A 24,051-nucleotide genomic window follows, 5' to 3' on the forward strand; every position below is an offset into this window, starting at 1 on the left:
TTCACAGTCGGGCAAGAAGACCTTTATTTAGGCGGACCAACCACAAAATAGGGAGCGAGCTTTCAAGTTCTCCAGAAACCCTTCATTGGGAGAGATGCTACGCAAAGCAGTCAAAGGGGCGGGGAGACAGAAGAAGAGGAGACATATTATTGGCTTAGCCCCAAGTTTTCTGCACTTAGATTCAGTCTTAAGATGGCAAACTTGGTTGGATTAACCTTTTCTAGGTGTTGCAAGAGACAAAGAGGCAATGGGAGAACCACCCAGTTTCTGTTAATTCTAAAACCAGCCGTTACCCTGTCTCCGGCCTTAAAAGCGAAACACACTGTCTCCGTCTAAGGCAGAGAACTGAGTAGGTGGAGAGGAGCATGGCAGTCTTCCTATGATCAAAGCCGGAGATTTATTTCAGGCGATAAAGTCAAGTGAAGCTAAATTTGGTAGCGTTACCTAGTGGCTGGAGGGCACGTGGTCCTCCACAAGTCCCCGTTGAGGTGGTAGAAAAACCATCTTCATTCAACTGTAGCTCTTGTTTCCGAACAGCTAGATTCAATAATCTTCAAGGCACATAAAAAACAAAGGAAGCCATGTTGGTCTGTAATAACCCCCCCCTTTAGATTGTTCTGTGCTTTTCGACAAACACCTGTGGATCATGTTCATTTAATCCCTGTGTGTACAATGGCTGCACGTATCAGCTAAAGCGAGACGTGTGTCTGTCAGAGGCAGGGCCTTATCGGTGGTGGTGCCTCATGCAGCACAGCAGCAGTTCTCTGTGGGTTCCTGAGAGGCTCCCGAGGGATGTGGCTGGTGCGTAGCTTCTTTAAAAAGCCCACAAAGCAGGCCCTTTTGTGTAGCTTCATAGGTGTTCAAGGACACGCTGCAGTTGCTTGAGAGAGCAGCCCTCTGTACATACTCAGAGGTACTCTTGTTATAGAACAATTGCTTCTTTAAAGGGGCAACTCAGAGGAAATGGTACTAAATAGGCATGCTTTAGAAAGGAAAAGAAAATAGAAGACCCAACAGTATCTTCAAGAGATTTTTTCTTCTTACTTACACTGCCACTTAGGCAACCGACAACCCCTTGTTACATAACTACAATGGGTTGTGGGTTGAAGCTCTCTCTGTGTGTTTTTTATATAAAAAAATTCTCGTTTAAATTGGACGGCCATTGCTAGCGCATGGGCATAGCTCAGGGGGTCTTCACAGTAGTAACCCGAGAAATCCAGGAGTTTTAAATGAAAACTGCAGCTCATTTAGGCTTCCGCTCCTGTTTAGGACAGGTGTCCCGAGTTCATTTTCCGCAGCTTAGCAGGCAAATTCTCATGATCTAACGCCGCTCCCAAGGTGAGCAAGGTTTGAGGCCTTTGCTGGAGTTCGAGGTTCCCGGTGGAGCGAGCCAGCAGCTCCGATTTGGTTTTGAAGGCTGCCGACATCAGCTTCTCGCCCCCGTCTTCTGTGCCGCAGACGGAGGTGATCTGCTGGATTTTGAGCAGATCTCCCGTGCTACATGCTTTCTCCACGTTGCTGGAGCAGAGGCTGAGGACCCCTCTGTGGAGCTCCCGTTTCCCAGAGCAGATTTTCTGGAATTTGCTGGGGAGCCTATTGCCTTTTTCTTCGAAAAAATCGAGGCAATCGAGGGAGGAGATCTTTTCCCTCCGGCTTCTGTTGCTCCCTGTCGGCGTGTTCAAAGGCGAAGGGAGAGAGAGGTTTTCTTCCTGCTCCTTCACGCTGTAGGGGGGAGTGGGGACTTCAAACGTTCCGTGGAACTGAGAGTAATCCACACGGAAGAAACCATCTTCCAGCGACATCACAGGGAGGAACCGGTGGCCCCAGAGGACTTCATCTTCTGTGTAGGAGGTCCTGGCTTGGCAAGTCATCCCTAAGAGACCAAGAGAATTATTATTATTATTATTATTTATTATTTATACCCTGCCTGTCTGGCTGAGTTTCCCCAGCCACTCTGGGCGGCTCCCAATCAAGTGTTAAAAACAGTACAGCATTAAATATTAAAAACTTCCCTGAATACGGCTGCCTTCAGATGTCTTTTAAAGATAGGATAGCTGCTTATTTCCTTCACATCTGAAGGGAGGGTGTTCCACAGGGCGGGTGCCACTACCGAGAAGGCCCTCTGCCTGGTTCTCTGTAACCTCACTTCTTGCAATGAGGGAACTGCCAGAAGGCCCTAAGCGCTGGACTTCAGTGTCCGGGCTGAATGATAGGGGTGGAGACGCTCCTTCAGGTATACAGGACCGAGGCCGTTTAGGGCTTTAAAGGTCAGCACCAACACTTTGAATTGTGCTCGGAAACGTACTGGGAGCCAATGCAGATCTCTCAGGACTGGTGTTATGTGGTCCTGGTGGCCACTCCCAGTCACCAGTCTAGCTGCCGCATTCTGGATTAATTGCAGTTTCCGAGTCACCTTCAAAGGTAGCCCCATGTAGAGTGCATTGCACTAGTCCAAGCGGGAGATAACCAGAGTATGCACCACTCTGGGGAGACAGTCCGTGCACAGGTAGGGTCTCAGCCTGCGTACCAGGTGGAGCTGGTAGACAGCTGCCCTGGACACAGAATTAACCTGCGCCTCCATGGACAGCTGTGAGTCCAAAATGACTCCCAGGCTGCGCACCTGGTCCTTCAGGGGCACAGTTACCCCATTCAGGACCAGGGAATCCCCCACACCCGCCCGCCCCCTGTCCCCCCAAAACAGTACTTCTGTCTTGTCAGAATTCAACCTCAATGCATGGACAGGATCAGTGTGGTTTCATTTTCAAAGTATGGTGCCATGGGAAAATGCTATTTCCCCAGATCCCCAGCCCACCCCTGTGCTGGACAGCTCCTTTAATTCTTCTTACCTGAAGCATCTAGGGATTAATAATAATAATAATAATAATAATAATAATAATAATAATATTTATTTATACCCCGCCCTCCCCGGCCAGAGCTGGGCTCAGGGCGGCTAACACCAATAAAATGACGGTAAAAACATAATAGGGGAAAAAGAAGGGGGGAACCCAATTTAAAATACAGGTTAAAATGCAATTTAAAATGCAGCCTCATTTTAAAGTAGCTGATAAATCAAGACCATAAGGGGAGGGAAACATAAGGGTCAGACAGAGTCCAAACCAAAGGCCAGGCGGAACAGCTCTGTCTTGCAGGCCCTGCGGAAAGATGTCGAGCCCTGCAGGGCCCTAGTCTCTTGTGACAGAGTGTTCCACCACGCCGGGGCCAGTGCTGAAAAGGCCCTGGCCCTAGTTGAAACCAATCTAACCTCCTTGAAGCTTGGGACCTCCAAAGTGTTGTTATTTGTGGACCTTAAGGTCCTCCGGGGGACATACCAGGAGAGGTGGTCCTGTAGGTATGTGGGTCCTAGGCCGCATAGGGCTTTATGGGTCAAAACCAGCACCTTAAACCTGACCCTATACTCCACCGGGAGCCAATGCAGTTGGTAAAGCACTGGATGAATGCGATCCCGCAGCAAGGACCCCGTAAGGAGCCTCGCCGTGGCATTCTGCACCTGCTGGAGTTTCTGGGTCAGCTTCAAGGGCAGCCCTGCGTAGAGCGAGTTACAATAATCAAGCCTGGAGGTGACTGTCACATGGATCACTGTGGCCAGATCAGGGCGAGAAAGGTAAGGGACCAACTGCTTAATACGGCGGAGATGGGAAAATGCCGCCTTTGCTGTGGCTGCAGCCTGCGCCTCCATGGAAAGGGAGGCGTCAATGAATTTCTTGACCCCCCCAACCTCCAATTTTGGGGGTCTTGGGCATGGAGTCTGCCCTCACAACCAAGAAGAGATGGGGCAAGCAAACTGCAAACTCTCGCACGTTGTATTTTGTTACCTGGGCAGGTAAGGTCACGCCCACCTCTAGTCACATGCAAAGGAAGTATGTCCCAGCCAGGAGGAAACAGGAAGTTTTCGACTGGCTGGGCCAAACATTCCCCTGCATGTCCACTCTAGGAAAGCAAGGAATGTTGTACTTGACTGCTACTTATGTATCACATCCCACACCCCTTCCTTCCTAGGGTCAGCTAAACCCATGTGCAAATGCCACTCTTACAAGGGGCATTTGGGCAGCAGCAGCAGCAGCAGCAGCATCCTACCTTTCTATTCTTCCCCACCCTGTCCCATGTTGGCTATTTCCTGTCTCTCTGCAATGATGTTACGCAAATCCATGAGCTACCTGCTCCATCGTTCATCTCCCCTGCTATTAGAGAAGACCTGGTTAATTTGAGCTACTCGGGGAGACACAGCCCGAAGGATAGTCTGCTCTAATATCTGATGGCAACAAACGACAGTGAGTGATTGATGATCTAGGACTGCAGGAATTCTTGGGGAAGGGAAAAGACGTGTCTCTCCTGTCATTTGAGATTAGCACTGGCAGTAAAAATGTGGCTATTAGTGTGTCACACCCTATATTAAACATTCACCGTATTATTAAAGAATAAATATACATATTAGGGACAAATGCCCTGATCCGGAGAATGGAGTTTGCATATGTGGATCTACCACACTGGGTGTGCATCAGCTTGTTGTGTGTGTGTGTGCAAAATTGTATCCAGCAACTTGGAAATAATTGCATCAATGTATGTAGTTCCCCATTCTGATCCCAGCATAGAAAACTATGCACCAGTTTGGGCTGCTGGTGTTATCCCTTGGTATGACAGTTTGCAAAGCAGCCGTCTGTCTCTTCTGTGATTCTCAGGATTGGCGTTATAAAGCCATGCTTAGCTTTGCCTGAGCAATTGCCCAAAGGCCCTTTCTGCTCGAAAAAGACAAAGTCCCTTCTGAGCTGTGCGTACGCTGAGATGAAAAATAATTATAACTACAACATTAGCAACATTAATAAATTCCGCACCCAGGCAACCCTAATCCCATGACAAGAAAAGCTCTGTGGGGTGATCTGTATAAATCATGCAAATCAAACCTATTTTAGTTTCTCCTCTTACTTTGCTTAATGCCTGCTCTTATATTGTATGCTTATCTGTTTTGTGTATAGGCCGCTTCCTACGAAGCATCTTGAATTCATGATACAATTAAAACATACATAAAACAATCGCATTGCATATTTACGGGGGGAAAACAATACCACACAACTTCAATACAGATTCCGACTGTTATAAAAATATCTGCTTAGAATGCTTCTTGAAAAAGGAAAGCATTTAACAGATGTCAAAAATACAAAAGAAACAGCATAACATAGCAGTTTTATTTTAGATGGTGTGTTGTTTTATTTTGCACAGTGCACAGTTTTGTTTTGAAAAACCATCTTCCATAATTTAGACTGCAATCTTGTACGCCAGGTGTGAGAAACCTCTAGCCCCCCCAGATGTTGCTGAACTACAATTCCCATCACCCCTGGCCATTGGCCATGCTTGTGGGGGCTGATGGGAGTTGTAGTTCAGCAACAGTGAGAGGACTGGAGGTTCCCCACACCTGCTTTACACACTCACTTGGGAGTAAGCCTTATTGAACTCCATGGGACTTATTTCTGAGTGCACAGGATTGCACCATTATACTGAACTGGGGATAAGGAGGACGAGGAGCTATGAATCTTGTTTAGCCACCGCCCTGGCTTCTGATTCCAGTAAGGCATTGCCTACATGCTTTCAGGTGTGCCTTCATACCCCGAGTGTTCAAAATTTGCTTTAAAAGAAAAAAGAAAAGAAACAAAACTGTGATTCTCAGGTAGTGAAATTCTGAGCCCCAAACCATGCTCTGTGCGGAACGGCAATGTTCACAGTCTGTCTTAAGTCCCACTGTAGCGTTAGCAGAAAAAGCTTCCTTCTAAAAGCTGCCTTAAGCAGCTATGGTTGGAACTACTGGGCTGGACTCAAAGGTAGCCCAGTGCTAGATTTACTTATAAGCTAAACAAGCTATAGCTTAGGGCCCCACTCTCTTGGAGGCCCCCCAAAAAATTTAAAAGAAAAAAAAAGGATGTACATTTCCAAAATATAAGACAAAACAACGAATTAAATAAAACCTACATACAGCAACAGTGTTTTGTTTTGCGTTGTGTAGGCTCCTATGATGTAAATCATGGGCCCCGTCTGCTAACCTGCTCCCTAAAATATCACTGGTTTGCTCATTTCTATATATAGGGTGCCTACCTTCTGCACGTGCAAATGGCTTTAGATACCTATTAGGTCCATAAATTACCATATAGCATATATTCAACACAAAAAACAGTGATGATTTGTTGTTGACAAAGGACAGCTGGACATATAAAGGGCCCCATTACCTTCAGTAGCTTAAAGGTAAAGGTACCCCTGCCCGTATGGGCCAGTTGTGTCCGACTCTAGGGTTATGCGCCCATCTCACTTAAGAGGTGGGGGGCCAGCGCTGTCCGGAGACACTTCCGGGTCATGTGGCCAGCATGACTAAGCCGCTTCTGGCGAACCAGAGCAACACACGGAAACGCCGTTTACCTTCCCGCTATAAAGCGGTACCTATTTATCTACTTGCACTTAGGGGTGCTTTCGAACTGCTAGGTGGGCAGGAGCTAGGACCGAAAGACGGGAGCTCACCCCGCCGCGGGGATTCGAACCGCCGACCATACGATCGGCAAGTCCTAGGCACTGAGGTTTTACCCACAGCGCCACCCGCGTCCCTGAGGTAGCCCCACTGAAATCCATGGGACAAGTTAGTCATGGCACCGATTTCAGTGGGACTAGCTAACATCTCTGCCTTCACGAAACAGGAAGGGCAGCATATGGCTTTACAAAGGGGGACGAGAGAGTGAGCGAATCAGAGCTAAGTTTGCACAGTTCATCCATCAGTTCTGTTTCCTATGGAGGTAACAAATCACCTGCTGTTCCATCTGGTGACAGTCAGTCTCCGGGCGGCCTTTATTGACTTAGCTAGATTTGCTTATGTGCTTTCCATTAACCCCCTTTTAACTGCCACATTCAGCCGGGCGGCTCTGGAGGTTGCAAGACGCATAATGGAGAAGGATGCTCTCGCGAGCGGACGCGGAATGCACATTAAGATAAAACGTCGGGAAAGCCTTTCTCCGTTTTCGTGCATGCTCAGGGGTTTTGTTCAAGCCCAAGAGCTGGTTCTGAATAGTAGAGATTACCCTCTGGACAACATGGGGAACCTCTGAACACAGAGGTCCCAGAGAGGAATCACAGCCCGGTCTTCTTCCTGCTGCACAGCCCCACAATTCTTCTAGGATTTAGAAGACAAGGGCTATGGTCATGCCATCCCAATCTCCAAGCAGTGAGAAGCTCTTGGGGTTCCAGTGGCTTACCCATGGTTTGGTGTCTTTAGGATATATTGACTGGGAGTGGCCACCGAGACCATATAACACCGGTCCTGAAAGACCTACATTGGCTCCCAGTATGTTTCCAAGCACAATTCAAAGTGTTGGTGCTGACCTTTAAACCCCTAAATACAGTCTGGCCAGGGAAAAGTGCTTGAAGGAGTGTGCAGAGCAGGCCAGGGAGGGGTCTAGGGAAGAGAGGGATGTCCCAGAGCTTCCCTATAGGGCTGCACTCTGCCTGGGGGCTGGAGGCTCCCTGCCCCTGATTTAAGAAGTGTAAATTACGCTTGACGTTACATTTGATTAACGTATAATTTCCTATTTAAAATGTCAAATGACATTTACGCAGCAAGGATGGTTGGGCTGGAACGCATCCACAAAATTAATTGTGCTTCTCGTGGCTTTGACATTCAGCTACTGAACTGTGTTTTTCAGGACTTGGACGAAAACGCCAGGAGAATCCTTTGCCAAGCAAATCTCCCCTTTGCTTGGATTTGTGCTGTATTCTTCTTACACTCTCGGAGAGCCAAAGTGGCATAGTGGCTAATGTGCTGTACTTGGGTATAGGTGCAAATCCCTACTCAGCCTATTTTTAGGGCTTTGCACTTGACCTTGCTATGCCGTCGTGTGTCGTCTGTCGTTGGGACAGGGGCACGGCAGGAATTTTCCCCACTTGGCTGATTGGCTGTTGCCATTTGGGTTTCGCCTGCCGCGTAGCACATCGTCATAACTTGTAAGGTTGCAGATAGGCTCTGGTTCAGGTGATAGGGATGGCAGAACACTCTTGCCATCCCTATGTGAAGGGTATTCCGTTAAAGGAATCCGGTGACTCAATGGTTTGGTCAAGCCCTGAGAGGGGATTGTGCCCGTGCCTGAGTCCAGGGGGACATTTGGGTGGCGGAGATAGCCTGTTCCCGGCTTTCCGCTTATCCAGGTGTTCACCCTTGGCTGACCTATGCTGGAACCCTGGGTCAGTGCTACCTGCAAGGCAGGGAGCTAGTCGAACCAGAGCCTATGCAACCAGTCACCTTCTGCAATCAATAAAGTTGTGGCCTAAATTCTGCCAAAAATCAAAACCAAAACTTGAGTCAAGTGTGAATTTATTTAGAGGGGAGGTTTCTGGGTCTGAACATGCAAATTGTTGCCTGATTCTTTTATTAAGAGGGAAACAAAGGGGAAGCCAACCTATTTCGTTAGCTGGGATTGCCTCATAAAATGAAAGGCTTCTCAGCGTAGTTTCAGTCTTCTATATTCTGCTGCCAAGCACCAGGTTTTAATACTCCACTCAACCCCCACACCCATGGGAGATGGGAGGGATGAATTGCAACTAATATAGCCTCCCCTGCCCATTGAGAAACCATCCCACACATTTTGCTTGCCTAGCTGGCTTTAGAGCTGCTGCAACTTCACACAGAACAGTTTTCAAAGTGCAGCGGGGAGACTGCTGCCAAACTTGAAAGCTGGTCCTGGGGCTGAGTTGGCAGATTCTCCAATTGACACCTGAGGTGGGCTGGCCCAAATTAAGCCCTGGAATAACGTGAGGCCGCTCTTTTGCTTCCCTATCCCAACAGAACAGGACCTCTCCTCTTTCAAGAACTGTAAATGAGAGCTCTTTGAAAGAGAGAGAGAGAAAAATCCACTTATCTCCTGCGTTGTGCTATACACTACAGAATCAAGGCTCATTACTATAGCGCCAGAGGGGGAAGTCACATCATTAATCTCTCTGTAACCGTCACATTTGCTAGACTCTTCCCTCTGAAGCAGATAGGCCTCCAGGCTAAACACACAGAGGAATGGGGAGCCTCCAACAACTAGGGTGTCCTACTTTTCTAACAGAGACCGTGGCTCCCTTTCTTTCTCTTTCCTTGAGAGCAGCAGGGCAGGAGGAGAGTGGCAGCCAGCCAGCCAGCTTGCGATGATGAAAACACCTGATTCAATGGGCAGAACCAGGAAAGGACTTTTCTTGGAGAGCTGGCAGAAGCTGGCCACATTTTTTGGCAGGTTAAGAGGAAGTGGAGAATGGATGTTTGTTTTCTGGCGAACTTCTAGGGCCACAAACACACCACCCCTTTAAGGCAGTATAATACCACTTTAGGGACATGGGTGGCGCTGTGGGTTAAACCACAGAGCCTAGGGCTTGCCAATCAGAAGGTCGGTGGTTCGAATCCCCATGATGGGGTGAGCTCCTGTTGCTCGGTCCCTGCTCCTGCCAACGTAGCAGTTCGAAAGCACGTCAAAGTGCAAGTAGATAAATAGGTCCTGTTGGGAAGGTAAACAGCGTTTCCATGTGCTGCTCTGGTTCGCCAGAAATGGCTTAGTCATGCTGGCCACATGACCCAGAAGCTGTACGCCGGCTCCCTCAGCCAATAAAGCGAGATGAGCGCCGCAACCCCAGAGTCAGTCGCAACTCCAGCTAATGGTCAGTGGTCCCTTTACCTTTACCTTTAATACCACTCTGAACAGCCACACAAAGACAAAACAACCGTCATTTCTTAAGGGTGCTGAGAGCTCTTAGGAGACCCCATTCCCCTCACAGAGCTACAATTCCCAGAGGGGTTTAACAGCCAACACCTCTTCCCAGGGAACAGTGGAATGGGGCAACTGTGGCCATATGTGGTTGGCTCCAGCTCCCATCAGCCCCAGTCAGCATGGCCAGTGGTCTGGGACAGAATCACAGAATTGTGTTGGCACAAAAATGGAAGCAAGAAGATTCACCGACGAAAGAAGAATGGCGGATGAAATTGACGGGCTATGCAGCATTGGATAAATTAACAGAAAGGATTCGAAACCCGCGGGACCAGAGATTCATAGAAGACTGGAGTAAATATATGAACTATTTGAAAAGTAACTGTAATGAACAGATTACGCTAGTAGCATTGCAAGACGTTTTGTAAGGATGACTATCTGAAATATTGCAAGAAGGACTATGAGGAGAACTATTAGTTAATGATAATTAAGAGTAATAGAGAAATTAAGAAATGCAGAATAAGTGATAAAGAACGGAAAATCACCAGAGTTGTTGAGGGAAAGTCTAAAATATTGTATAAGAAGTTATGTTATATGATTGTTGGAAATGATATGTTAAAAAACTAATAAAAATGTATATGTATATATAAAAAGAATCACAGAATGGGGCTCGAAATCACAAGCCTGAGATTAAGAGTCTCATGCTCTACTGACGGGGCTAACCATGGGAGATGTATTCTGGCAGCACCTGAAATCCCACAGGTGACATCTTTGCACTATGCAAATTATTATTATTATTATTATTATTATTATTATTATTATTATTATTATTATTATTATTTATTACTAGTCAGCACTGTACCTGTAGTTTCGACGATGCCTTCCAGGATAACGACAATCTCGAACTGCTCGCTCCGTAGCGATCTCTGCGAGAGGGCAAAAAAAGGGCTCTTTTCATTGATTTCATGGCAGATGGTGAGAGGAGAAACGAGGAACAGTTGGTCGGCCCCAGTTCCGAATCCAACGTCGAGCTCGCATTGGTCTAGTGGCAGGAATTCACCTTCTGGCGTCTGTCGTGACTAGAGAGAGAGAGAGAGAGAGAGAGAGAGAGAGAGAGAGAGAGAAAAGTCCCACTGAGTCAAGAGCAAATTTCACAGCAGCAAAATGATAGGAACTTTCTCGAGGTGTCTATATGGCAGTGGCGTAGCGTGGGGGGTGCAGGGGGGCCCGGCCGCACCGGGCGCAACATCTGGGGGTTAGGGTTAGGGGGCGCAAATCCACGGGTTAGGGGGCACAAATTACTTGCCTTGCCCCGGGTGCTGACAACCCACGCTACGCCACTGCTATATGGTGTACCTTTCGAGCTGCAGACACTCCACTGGAATTACAGCTGAGACAGAGGGAGAGGATTTTGAGTGGGGTGATCTGAACCTGGGTCTGGGTGGGACCTGGGTGCAAGACTCTCTCAGGCAAATCAATGGTAATATCTTGGCCCCACCCATTTCATGCATGCACCCACGCCTGCATGGCAGAAGAGCGACCTCCCCCATCAGCCAGAGGACGGGTTTGGGTTTCTCCCTCCAAAAGGGGTTAGGGGGAATCATACTGAGCTGTGTGCCAGTGGCGGGTGGGAACAGAGGCGCAGGTCAATTCTGTGTCCAGGGCAGCTGTCTACCAGCTCCATCTGGTACGCAGGCTGAGACCCTACCTGCCTGCGGACTGTCTTGCCAGAGTGGTGCATGCTCTGGTTATCTCCTGCTTGGACTACTGCAATGCGCTCTACGTGGGGCTACCTTTGAAGGTGACCCGGAAACTACAACTAATCCAGAATGCGGCAGATAGACTGGTGACTGGGAGTGGCCGCTGAGACCACATAACACCGGTCCTGAGAGACCTACATTGGCTCCCAGTATGTTTCCGAGCACAATTCAAAGTGTTGGTGCTGACCTTTAAAGCCCTAAATGGCCTCGGCCCAGTATACCTGAAGGAGCATCTCCACGCCCATCGTTCAGCCCAGACACCAAGGTCCAGTGCCGAGGGCCTTCTGGCGGTTCCCTCATTGCGAGAAGTGAGGTGACAGGGAACCAGGCAGAGGGCCTTCTTGGTGGTGGCGCCCTCCCTGTGGAATGCCCTCCCATCAGATGTCAAGGAAATAAAAAACTATTTGACTTTTAGAAGACATTTGAAGGCAGCCCTGTATAGGGAATTGTTTTAATGTTTGGTGTTTTATTATTTTAATATTTTGTTGGGAGCCATCCAGAATTGTAGGGGCAACCCAGTCAGATAATGATGATGATGATGATGATGATGATGATGAAAATGATGATGATAATTATGATGATGATGATGATGATGATGACTCCCATCAGCCTGGCTAGTGGGAGTCATAGTCTAAAATAACTGCCAGGATGGGCAAGGCTGCCCTGTTCAGCACCTTTCACTCCTGGATTAAGCAGAGTGTTGCCATTATGCCTGCCTCTTCAGTGCCTTCTCCAGTGGTGAGCCTCGGAACTGCCATTTTAACATTCCACAACTGCCTGCAGTCACAAAGCTACAAGGGGAGGCATTGTGGGAAATATATATTGTGGTCAGCTCTCATTCCTGGTCACCCAAGGCCGTTGCCTGCCAGCACAGGACCTTACTGTTAGCTGAAGAACATCCATACAATTTACAAACTTAATCCTGGGCACCACAATCTACCAAACCTCATTTCTAAAATCTCTGCTTGATTTCCTTCTCCCTTCCAATCCATTTTCCTTTTGTGCCGTGTTAGATTGCAGGTCTGAGGGCAGGGCTGCCTTTGTCTCCCACCACACCATCACCTGTCAGCTTCTCTGTGACTGAAGAATGGGGTTAAATAAATTCGGGAAGGACACCCAGCTGTGCTGATTAAGTCAGGCATAGGCAAACCTGACTCTCCAGATGTTTCGGGACTACATCTCCCATCACCCCTTGCTAACAGGATGAGTGGTCAGGGATGATGGGAATTGTAGTCTCAAAACATCTGGAGGGCCGAGTTTGCCTATGCCTGGATTAAGTGTTGCAATGTTTCTTTTCCATCGCTAGGAAAAGCTACAGTTCTGGGAATTGTTATTTCTGGATGGGCGATTTTGCTCTCTCCTTTGTTTTTGCACGTCATGGACACATTCATAGAGTGGTGGATTTACACTGGCCTGCAGCAGATAGCTCAGTCCGTAGAAGATGAGCCTCGTAATTTCAGGGTTGTGGGTTCGAGCCCACATTGGGCCAAAAGATTTCTGCATTCCCGGGGTGTGTGTGTATGGACTAGATGTCCCTCGGGGTCCCTTCCTATTCTATAATTCTATGTCCACACATCACTCTACTTCATCAGTTGCCCTGCAATGGTTCTCACGCAACACCACATTATTGCCACGGGAAGGGATCTTCTTGAGCTGTAGGGCAACAAACAAAAGCAGGGCAAAAAAGAAAAGACCTAATCCTAACCCTTTGCAAAAAATACACAACAACCCTACAACATTTGCGGCATTAAAACGTTATGGGATTTTGGCATGAATTCTCAGGGCAGTTATGTCTGCTCCGAAACTTTCACAGGCGCAAACTGTATTGAAGGGGCATCACTTATAACCATCATGATGTTATCATGAACAAGGCTGCCTGGAAGAACCTGATTGGATGCTCGCCCTGCCCCTTCCCCACTCCCAACCCCACCCCCGGGAAGGAATTACAACACACGTGTGTGCGTGGTTAGAAGCAATTTTCTGGACTGTGGTGGCTACTGGGGGAAAAGGCAGACATTGCGGCTGTCTGGTGCATTTCTGGTAATTAGCGGAGGGATGGGGAATTAGCAAGGTGTTGACAGCAGATATGGGCTGAATCATCTTAAAAGGGGAAGAGGGAAATCAAATGGAAATGAATGTGCAGAGCGGCAGCTGTGATATATGAGATTCCTTGTAAGCGGTGCTGTTTTTCAGGGTGCCAGAACTTCACCCTGAACGCCTCCCTTGCTCTCTTATAATGGCGCCCACCTGAGAGGCGCCGGAACTGAGTTCTGGTGAGTTTGGGAATGGAAACCGCGCCTGCTTGCAAAATACAGTGGACACTCAGGTTGTGAACATGATCCGTGCGGGAAGCACGTTCGCAACCCACAGCGTCCGCAACCCGCAGCGTCGCATCTGCGCATGTGCAGGTCATGATTCGGCGCTTCTGCGCATGTGCAAAGAGTGATTTAGTGCTTCTGCGCATGCGCAGAAACCTGGAAGTAACCTGCTCCAGTACTTCTGGGTTTGGCGCAATGCGCAACCCGAAATCGCACAACCCGAAGCATCTGTAACCCGAGGTATGACTAAACAGAAAAGCATCTTGGACCTTAAAGTGCTGTTCTGGACGCACCCAAACACTGCAATCTGCTCCCCAAACGCCTCTCCATTCTCCTTCCCTTTGCCACAGAAGCACCAGCATGACTTGCCGACCTGAATTAGCCAGACATGTGTCCCCTGATTTGCTCACTGTCATCTTTATGAACCAACATGCCAATCCTCGCTCCTGCTCAAAACCACGGTGCAATTCGCCTGCTAACCCAATGTGATGTTCTGTGCCCGAACGGCCAAGGCTCCTTTAATATTATTATTCCTGACCCACATTGCGCATGCACACCATGCTCTGCCAAGGGAACTGGTTTCCCAGTGGACGATGAGAGCAGGCAAGAACGGAGGTCAAAGGGCTTTTCGAAAGGCTCCCAGAAAGCATGGTTCATTTGAGAATGACGATAGACAGGAGCAGAGACGTTCAAGCTGCAGAAGGCCTACCGGCCGTGATGGCAATGCTCTCTGGCAGCAGTGCTTCTGAAACTGCAGGAGGGAGGGAGGGCTCTTGCTTGTGGGTTTCCTACAGCCATCTGGCGGGTCACTGTGAGAACAGGCTGCTGGCCGAGATGGGGCATTGGCCTGACCCCCCCCCCCCCCGAAATGAGAATTGGAAATGGAGGAAAGGAAATTATTAAAAGTCATTTTGTGTGAATGGCTTTATAGGGTCGGGTCTAAATAATGCAACATTGAAAAAAGAGAGAGAGAGAGAAAGGAAGGAAGGAAGGAAGGAAACAAACCCCCTTTCTGAGCAATGTGAATAATCAGAGGATGTTTACGCAGGCTGAGACCCTACCTGCCCATGGACTGTCTCGCCAGAGTGGTGCATGCTCTGGTTATCTCTTGCTTGACTACTGCAATGCGCTCTACGTGGGGCTACCTTTGAAGGTGACCCAGAAACTACAACTAATCCAGAATGTGGCAGCTAGGCTGGTGACTGGGAGCGGCCGCCAGGACCTTATAACGCCGGTCCTGAAAGACCTACCTTGGCTCCCAGTACATTTCCGAGCACAATTCAAAGTGTTGGTGCTGACCTTTAAAGCCCTAAATGGCCTCAGTCCAGTATATCTGAAGGAGTGTCTCCACCCCCATCGTTCTGCCCGGACACTGAGGTCCAGCGCCGAGGGCCTTCTGGTGGTTCCCTCGCTGCGAGAAGCCAAGTTACAGGGAACCAGGCAGAGGGCCTTCTCGGTAGTGGCGCCCGCCCTGTGCAACACCCTCCCACCAGATGTCAACGAGAACGACAACTACCAGACTTTTAGAAGACATCTGAAGGCAGCCCTGTTTAGGGAAGCTTTTAATGTTTGATGCATTACTTGCATTTTAAAATTTTGTTGGAAGCCGCCCAGAGTGGCTGGGAAAGCCCAGCCAGATGGGCGGGGTATAAATAATAGATTATTATTATTATTATTATTATTATTATTATTATTATTATTATTATTATTATTATTATTATTATTATTCAGCTTTTTAGCACAGCCCTCCAGAGCTCAGTCTGGCCCTTGAGACTCTCTCCAGAAAACATCCCTCTCACCAGCCTGGCTAGATTAGGGCGCACTGAATTTTTCCAACTTTCAAATTCCCCAAATGAGGGGTGTTAAGAAGCTGTAACACGACTTGGGAATATTTTGGCCAAACAAGTCCCATGGAGGAGAAGCAGAGGGCAGCCTAAGCATAAATAAGGCAATGCTAGGATAGCTCAGGAAATGCTTCGAGGCTCACAGTGGGTGAGTAAGCCTTATATTTCCTTCCCCACGTTAACAAAATTCAGCTGCAGGGATACCTGCATCTGTTCGCCTGGAGGAGGAAAATCAGGTTAGAGGAGGCCATTTTCTGCATGGTGCGGCTGGGGAACCTGAGGAATAAAGGGGCCCAACCTTTCTCTTCAAATCTTCTGTGGGAAACTGCAGCCTCCAAGAAGTGCCTTTTGTAAAAGGGGGAAATTGGAAACATTGAACAGAAGAAAACTCTGCATGACTCAGCATCACGGGCAGTTTGACCCTGAAGGAACAGAGCAATGAGTAAGGCATGGCCTGAGGAGAACAAAAGGAGTGAGAATGTGGTATGAAAGCTAGTGTCCTCTGCATGTTTTGGACTACAATGCCCCGTCAGACCCAGCCAGCAGACAAGGGCGACTTTGTGTGTGTCTGTCTGCCTGTGTGTTCTGACAAGCAAGTGAGATAAGGCCTTGACACCTCTAGGAGGAGGTGAAACCTCATTCTGGCTGAGGTGTTGTTGCCAGAGCTTCTGATTATTTCCCATAATTAAATACAATTTCAGTGATCTAGATTTTCAAAAGGGAAGGCCTCTTAGATCTGAGAGAGGGTCACACACAGGGGCGTCTTACCCATAGAGGCTAGTAGTGTGGGGCGCCAGGGCGCCAAGTTCTGGAGGGTGACAGGAAAGAGGTGGAGGCTGGAGGTGGCGCCTCCCAGCATCAGCTTGCTGTCCTTGCCCGCTTCTACCATGCCGTGCTGAAGCAGTGCTGTGCCTGGAGCCTCTGTCTGCCATGGCCACTGTGGCATGAAGTGGCCAGCTGAGCTGGGAGCCGCCACGTCCAGCCTCTTCCCCTGCCGAAGGAGCCGCCCTCCAGCCACTGCCCACCTCCTCGAGCCCTGAGGCAGTGCCGTCCTCCCTAAAAAACTCTGGGGAATGGGGTGTGTGTGTGTGTGTGCCAGAGGGAGCTTTGCACCATGGTGCCGGATATGCATAAGACGGCCCTGGTCACATACCCTCCAACATTCCTCTGATGAAAATTAGGTTGTTGTTGTTGTTTGAATTTATATACAGTGGTACCTCAGGTTACATACGCTTCAGGTTACATACGCTTCAGGTTACAGACTCCGCTAACCCAGAAATAGTGCTTCAGGTTAAGAACTTTGCTTCAGGATGAGAACAGAAATCGGGCTCTGGTGGCGCGGCGGCAGCAGGAGGCCCCATTAGCTCAAATGGTGCTTCAGGTTAAGAACAGTTTCAGGTTAAGAACAGACCTCAGGAACGAATTAAGTACTCAACCTGAGGTACCACTGTACCATCCTATACCTGGGGGTTTCAGGGTGGTTCACAGAATAAAATCAAGATATAAAACCACAAAATACCTCATAAAAATAAAAACAGCAACCCAATACCCCTCTCCCCAGAAAAAAACACATTTTAAAAGGGCATAGGATATAAATTGGATCAGCCAAAGGCCTGGTTAAAAAGGAACGTTTTTGCCTGGCGCCTAAAGGTGTATAATGAAGGTGTCAGGCAAACTTCCCTGGGGAGAGCATTCCACTTGGAGGGTCTGCAACAGACAGGGCATACTCTCCAGTGACACTGATTCAATAATTTCCACATTAGTGATTTGGGCATGAGTGCCAATCCTGCTTTTGTCAAGAAACAGTACCATCCATGCTGAGATTAACAGTGGTATCCATTTAGTCATACTCAGAGCAGACCCACTGCGATTAAGAGGCATGGCTTACTTAGGTCCATTAAGTCAAACGGGTCTGCTCAAAGAGTATAATTTAGTTGGCTGCAACCATAGGAGCCAACTCCTAGGGGCTGAAGTCCCTTTGGCAGCCCCTCAATAAAATACTTGAGGGCGCCCCCAAGTTGATGCGCATTGCCATTCAAATGGTGTGTGTTGTGATCGATTATGCGGGATGGGGCTTACCCCGCCCCCTCGCAATATTTTATTCAAGTCGGCATCCCTTACATGGGTCTCGTTTTAATTTTGAGAAGCGAGTGCTTTCTTCATTTCTCCCCCCCCCCCCATTGCCCGCCTCCAGCCCCAGAAGCTTGCAAAGGACTCAAGCCCTAGAGCTGCCCGTTCTCTAGAAACCCCCTCTCCTTTGCTCCCGGCGCGGCACGTTGCGCGGAGGTCCCGTCGGTGCGCGTTTTTACGCGCCAGGCTCCTTTTGCGCGCAGCGGCGTTCTGGCGGGGTTGCTTCCTAACGCGCCAAGGTCTCCGCTTCTCCCCGCTTCGCTCCGGAGGAAGCAGGCGCACGTGGACCAGCCAGCCTTCCTTATCGGAGATGGGGATGGCGAGAAGCCCGAAGGCGGACGGCGCGATAAGCCTTATCTCCCGGCCGGGCTCGCTCAGTCGACCGACGGAGCTGCTTCTCTAATCAGGTGCGGGAGAAGCGGAGAGGCGCCGCCGCCTGCGCTCAGCCACACGTGGCCCGGGAAGGAGGGAGCCCGATGGCGCGCCGCTCTCGCCCGGGGCTGAGTTGGGCACGTCGAGGCTAGTAGGACCCGTCGGGGTTGTTGGAGGCTGGGCAGAAGGTGGGGGTGGGGGCGCAGAATAGGCCAGGGCACCACTGAGAAGTAGGCATGGGCGTATAAATCAATAAATAAAGTCAATAAATAACAATACTTAAAACTAAAAGTAGCAATTGTAGAAAGATAGTTTTCATGAGCACAAAAGGAAGATAAAACAACTGTTGAGACATTTCAGTCCAAAACTGCTCATGGGCCAAAAATTATTGAAAAGCATTGAAAGTACTCAATTAATTGAAGTTCTGCCCTCCTCCCCCTTATGAAAGCTTGCTTTCTGCAGTGGGGGTATTTTATACCTGTGATTTCCCAAAAAAGTTCAACAACTACTTTAGGGGGTGATCTAGGAAAAGCTCAACAACTTTGGCTGCCACCTCCCTAACAAAAATCCTGGCTATGCCCATGAATCTGCGAGACAAGAGACAGAGGATGGTGACAGGTGAGAGTCCTACCCCCCCCCCCAATAAATTGTGGCTGTAGCCATGGAAGTAGGGGTGCCAACTTGAATAAAATAATGGGGGCCCCAACATAATAACATGATGCGGCACACAGGCACCATTTTAATGGCAATGAATGTCCATCACCTTTGGGGGGCCCAGTCCCCCTCAAATATTTTATTGAGGGGGGCCAAATAAGGCCTTTAGAAGTTGGCTGCGATGCTGAGAAGACTTGGAAGGAGAAAGCCCTATGGAAGAGGGTCTCTCTGGCTTGCAGAAGCACTATGCATTTCCATCTTAAATAATAATAATGAATAGCAATAAATGCTTGGAATAATATTAATAATCTGGAAAGGACACCAGCACCAGAGTCTAAATCACCTCACTTCACTACCAGCTTGGCTTGCAACCCCATCCTCTCTGAAGAACATGGAGAAGCTCCTACCACCTCCTGTTTCCCACACAAATCTCTCCTGCCTTGCTCTCCATCAGCAGGTAGCTTCAAAGGTAGACAGCTTCTGGAGCTGGAGTTTCCACTGAACTATGGCTAACTCCAACTGCTGATAGACTTGCAGCCTCCATGAATGTATTGAATCTCTTTTTGAGTCATCCAAGCCACCTCTTGCAGCAGCAGATTCCCACCAGTTTTGCCAGCCCTGAAGTGATTCCTACGGTTATGTCTGAACTCAACGTCCATTTATTTCATTGGGTGATCGCTAGTTCTCGGATTAGGAACAAGGAAGGGTGCGGGGGAATATCCATTTTTCCCTCTGAGCATGCACAAAATAAAATCCTCCCTTAACGGCAGTATCACATGTTCAGAATTAGAGGCAGTGGTTTGAAGGCAGAGGTTGTATCCTGAGTACCTCTGTTTTTAAAAATTATTAATAGAAATTAAACCCTGCTTGCTTGATCATCCCAGATGTCTGGGGGCTAGCTATGGTAACACAGAGGTGACAGAATGGCAACATACACGTGCTCAGAAACACTCTTCACATAACCCACAACTAAGCCTTAGCAAACCCTGAGGCTCAGCCCCATTTTATATTAAGTCCCAGGGCTTCCAGAGTCCTCCTGGAACTCTTCAGAGACCAGATGCGCAGCCTGGGAGTCATTTAGGACCCACAGCTGTCCATGGAGGTGCAGGTTAATTCTGTGTCCAGGGCAGCTGTCTACCAGCTCCATCTGGTACGCAGGCTGAGACCGTTCCTGCCCGCGGACTGTCTCGCCAGAGTGGTGCATGCTCTGGTTATCTCCCGCTTGGACTACAGCAACGCGCTCTACGTGGGGCTACCTTTGAAGGTGACCCGGAAATTGCAATTATTACAGAATGCAGCAGCTAGACTAGTGACTGGGAGTGGTCGCCGCAACCACATAACACCGGTCTTGAGAGATCTGCATTGGCTCCCAGTACGTTTCCGAGCACAATTCAAAGTGTTGGTGCTGATCTTTAAAGCCCTAAATGGCCTCGGTCCTGTATACCTGAAGGAGCGTCTCCACCCCCATTATTCAGCCCAGACACTGAAGTCCAGCTCCGAGGGCCTTCTGGCGGTTCCCTCATTGCGAGAAGTGAGGTTACAGGGAACCAGACAGAGGGCCTTCTCGGTAGTGGTGCCCTCCCTGTGGAATGCCCTCCCATCAGATGGCAAGGAAATAAGCAGCTATCCTATTTTTAAAAGACATCTGAAGGCTGTTTAGGGAAGTTTTTAATATTTAATGCTGTATTGTTTTTAACACTCGATTGGGAACGCCAGAGTGGCTGGGGAAAGTCAGCCAGATGGGCGGGGTATAAATAAAAAAATTATTTTTATTTTATACGAAGGCACAAGTTCTGTTATACTGTGGGGACTAGAGACTTGACTTTTTAAAATGAAATCAAAGCAGACATTTTCCAGGGGGCTCAAGTGTTGTGAGAAGACAGCAGCAGCAGCAGCAGCAGCTCTTTAGAAAGTAATGGATGCTGCCCCTTATATGACCTTCAGAATCAAGGCTGGCAGAAGTGCCAAGGTGCCAGCTTTTAGGTGCTGGCTGCCAGGATGACCCCCACGTGCCCTTCTGGTGGTATGATCTGTCGAAAGTCTCCCATCGCTCAGCGGTCCAGCAGCGACTGCCTTTGATAGTCAAAGTGCCTGGGTTTTGGACTTGGGCCATGTCAGAGAATGGCTTGTTCCGCGGATGCAGGAACTTGCGAAGACAGCCGAGGAATGCGGGGCGACAGCTTGAAGCACTTCCTACTCCTGCGGCTGCGGCTCCAGCAGCAGGCAGAGCTCTTGCCAAGAGGAACAAGGGCTGGCTAGCTGCAGATTTCCCCTAAATGCCAGCCACCAGTGCAAGAACGAACCCCAGAGATAGTTTGGGATTTTGTGCGGCCGGATCGGCATTGTAGAAGAATAGCTAGGTTCTTGCTGGTGAAGCCATAAGTAAGGCAGATCTGGGCTTACCTAGTACAGTGGTACCTCGGGTTACATACACTTCAGGTTACATACGCTTCAGGTTACAGACTTTGCTAACCCAGAAATAGTACCTCGGGTTAAGAACTTTGCTTCAGGATGAGAACAGAAATCGCACAGCAGCGGCGCGGCGGCAGCGGGAGGCCCCATTAGCTAAAGTGGTGCTTCAGGTTAAGAACAGTTTCAGGTTAAGAACGAACCTCCAGAATGAATTATGTTCCAGGTACCACTGTATGTTACAATGCTTGCCAATTGCAGTTAGCATACCCTCCAACATTTCTCCAATGAAAATAGGGCTGTCCTATTCCATAATAATCCGGGACGCGAGTGGCGCTGTGGGTTAAACCACAGAGCCTAGGACTTGCTGATCAGAAGGTCGGCGGTTCGAATCCCTGCGACAGGGTGAGCTCCCGTTGCTCGGTCCCTGATCCTGCCCACCTAGCAGTTTGAAAGCACGCCAGCGCAAGTAGATAAATACCTTCTCTGTTGGGAAGGTAAATGGCGTTTCTGTGCGCTGCTCTGGTTCACCAGAAGCGGCTTAGTCATGCTGGCCACATGACCTGGAAGCTGTATGCCGGCTCCCTCGGCCAATAAAGCAAGATGAGCGCCACAACCCCAGAGTCGGCCATGACTGGTCCTAATGGTCAGGGGTCCCTTTACCTTTACCTTTATTCCATAATAATAATAATATTTATGCTCCACCCATCTGACTAGGTTGCCCCAGCCACCTTGGGCGGCTTCCAACATATATAAAAACCCAATAAAACCTTAAACAATTTTTTTAAAAAAACCTTCCTTATAGAGGGCTGCCTGCCTACAGATGTCACCTAAAGGTTGTATAGGTTTAGTTGCTTATCTCCTTGGCTCGGGGGTCGTATGACTCCATACCCTCCAACAACATTTCTCCAGTAAAAATAGGGCCATCCTAAGGAAAGGCGGGACATTCTGGGATCAACTGAGAAACCAGGGTGGCTTATGTGAATCAAATCAGAAACTGAGGTAGCTTCTGTAAATCCGGGACTGTTCCTGGAAAATTGGGACATCTGGAGGGTCTGATTGCTTAGTGGCTTTGTTAGGAAAGGGGAACAGGGGCAAAAAGAATTAACATCCCAGCCTCCCCTTGAGAACCTTCAATAATCATCTGAAAGAAGGCGATGATAGCTCAGTCTGTATCACACACTATATTCTTAGTGAAACCCTTTAGGAACTTGGAGCAAATTTTAATCTTTTCTGCACCCTTTTCTTCTCCTTTCTTTTTGTACTGGTTTACCATACTGTGGTGTATACATCTCTTACTTTACCAAATGAAAAAGAAGAATAGTGTTGCCTATAAAACAGGGGTAGGCAAACTAAGGCCCGGGGGCTGGATCCGGCCCAATCGCCCACCTTCTCAATCTGGCCCAATCGCCTTCTCAATCCGGTCCATGGACGGTCCGGGAATCAGCGTGTTTTCACATGAGTAGAATGTGTCCTTTTATTTAAAACACATCTCTGGGTTATTTGTGGGGCATAGGAATTTGTTCATTTCTCCCCCCCCCATATAGTCCGGCCCCCCACAAGGTGTGAGGGATGGTGGACTGGCCCCCCGCTGAAAAAGGTTGCTGACCCCTGCTATAAAATGAAAGGATTCAATCAGAAGTGAGGCTGGACTGCTAATTGTATTGGCTCCAGTGGCGTAGCGTGGGTTGTCAGCACCCAGGGCAAGGCAAGTAATTTGCGCCCCCTGACCCCTAACCTGCCGCCGCTGCCAGCTTCTTCTTGCTGCTGCCTGGTCTGGTCTGGTGTGGTTCTCTCCCGCGCTCAGCGCTGCGCTGGGCGGCCGCTGCACTGTCCCTCCCCCAGATAGTCCCTCTCTCTCTCTCCACACTGCACGCCTGGCACCCACCCCCTCCACAGTGGGCGGCGACCCAGCGGCTTGGATCGGATTCGCACAGCCAGCACTGCAGTGAGAGAGAGTGAGTGAGCCAGGTAGGGGCAGAGAGCTGCGAGTGTGAGCGCCACCCCGATGTTGCGCCCGGTGCGGCCGCCCCCCCTGCACCCCCCACGCTACGCCACTGATTGGCTCTTAAAAATTAAGGCAAGGCGTGGGATTCCGACTCACTGTAATCCTAACTGTCTACTCAGAAGTAAGTTCTCTTGAATTAAACGAGTGTTACTCCCTGGTAAGTAGGGTTGGGGCTGCAGCCTAAGCCAGTTGCACATGGTTCCCACTGAAATAATAGACATTACCGATCAATATTTTAAAAAATAATAGAATTGTCGAGTTGGAAGGGACCCTGAGGATCATCTAATCCAACCCCATTGCAGTGCAGGAATATGCAGCAGCCCCATACAGGGATAGAACCTGCAACCTTGGCATTATCAGCACCACGCTCTTACCAACTGAGCTATTCAAACCAATGGGACTTAAGGGGTGTTTCCATTGATTTCAGGTGGACCTAAGTACAGCTAAACTCAGAGTGCACTCTCTGCGTTTGTCTACCCAGAAGCAATCCCCACTTAGTTCGTTGAGATTTACTCCCAGGTAAGCGTGCGTAGGATTGCAGCCTAGTTCTGGATCATATCCATTATGTTTCCGAGAAAATATGCAACAGTGATTTTGAGGAGGTCAACAACAGCTTCTTAAGAAACGTGTTGAAAGAAAACATCAAATACTGTAAGCATGTGTGGTTAATACAAATCCTAAAAAGCTGTATAGCAGGCATAGGCAAACTCAGCCCTCCAGATGTTTTGGGACTACAACTCCCATCATCCCTAGCTAACAGGACCAGTGGTCAGGGATGATGGGAGTTGTAGTCCCAAAACATCTGGAGGGCTGAGTTTGCCTATGCGTGCTGTA

General features: G+C 48.8%; 1 protein-coding gene across 1 annotated transcript in view; it reads right to left on the bottom strand.

The window, feature by feature from the left end:
* LOC308571133 (G protein-activated inward rectifier potassium channel 1-like) overlaps window positions 1–24,051 on the bottom strand; it is a 30,196-nt gene continuing 6,145 nt past the window's right edge. Inside the window, exons 2-3 of the mRNA XM_081166551.1 lie at window positions 10,585–10,801; window positions 1–1,873 (exon numbers count right to left, since the gene is read on the bottom strand). Of these exons, the coding sequence (XP_081022677.1) occupies window positions 1,266–1,873; window positions 10,585–10,801 (825 nt within the window). The 3' untranslated portion in view covers window positions 1–1,265. The remainder of the gene's footprint in view (window positions 1,874–10,584; window positions 10,802–24,051) is intronic.

This window comes from Podarcis bocagei (assembly GCF_964188305.1).
Source record: "Podarcis bocagei genome assembly, chromosome: 13".
In the NCBI taxonomy this organism is placed as follows: Eukaryota; Metazoa; Chordata; class Lepidosauria; order Squamata; family Lacertidae; genus Podarcis; species Podarcis bocagei.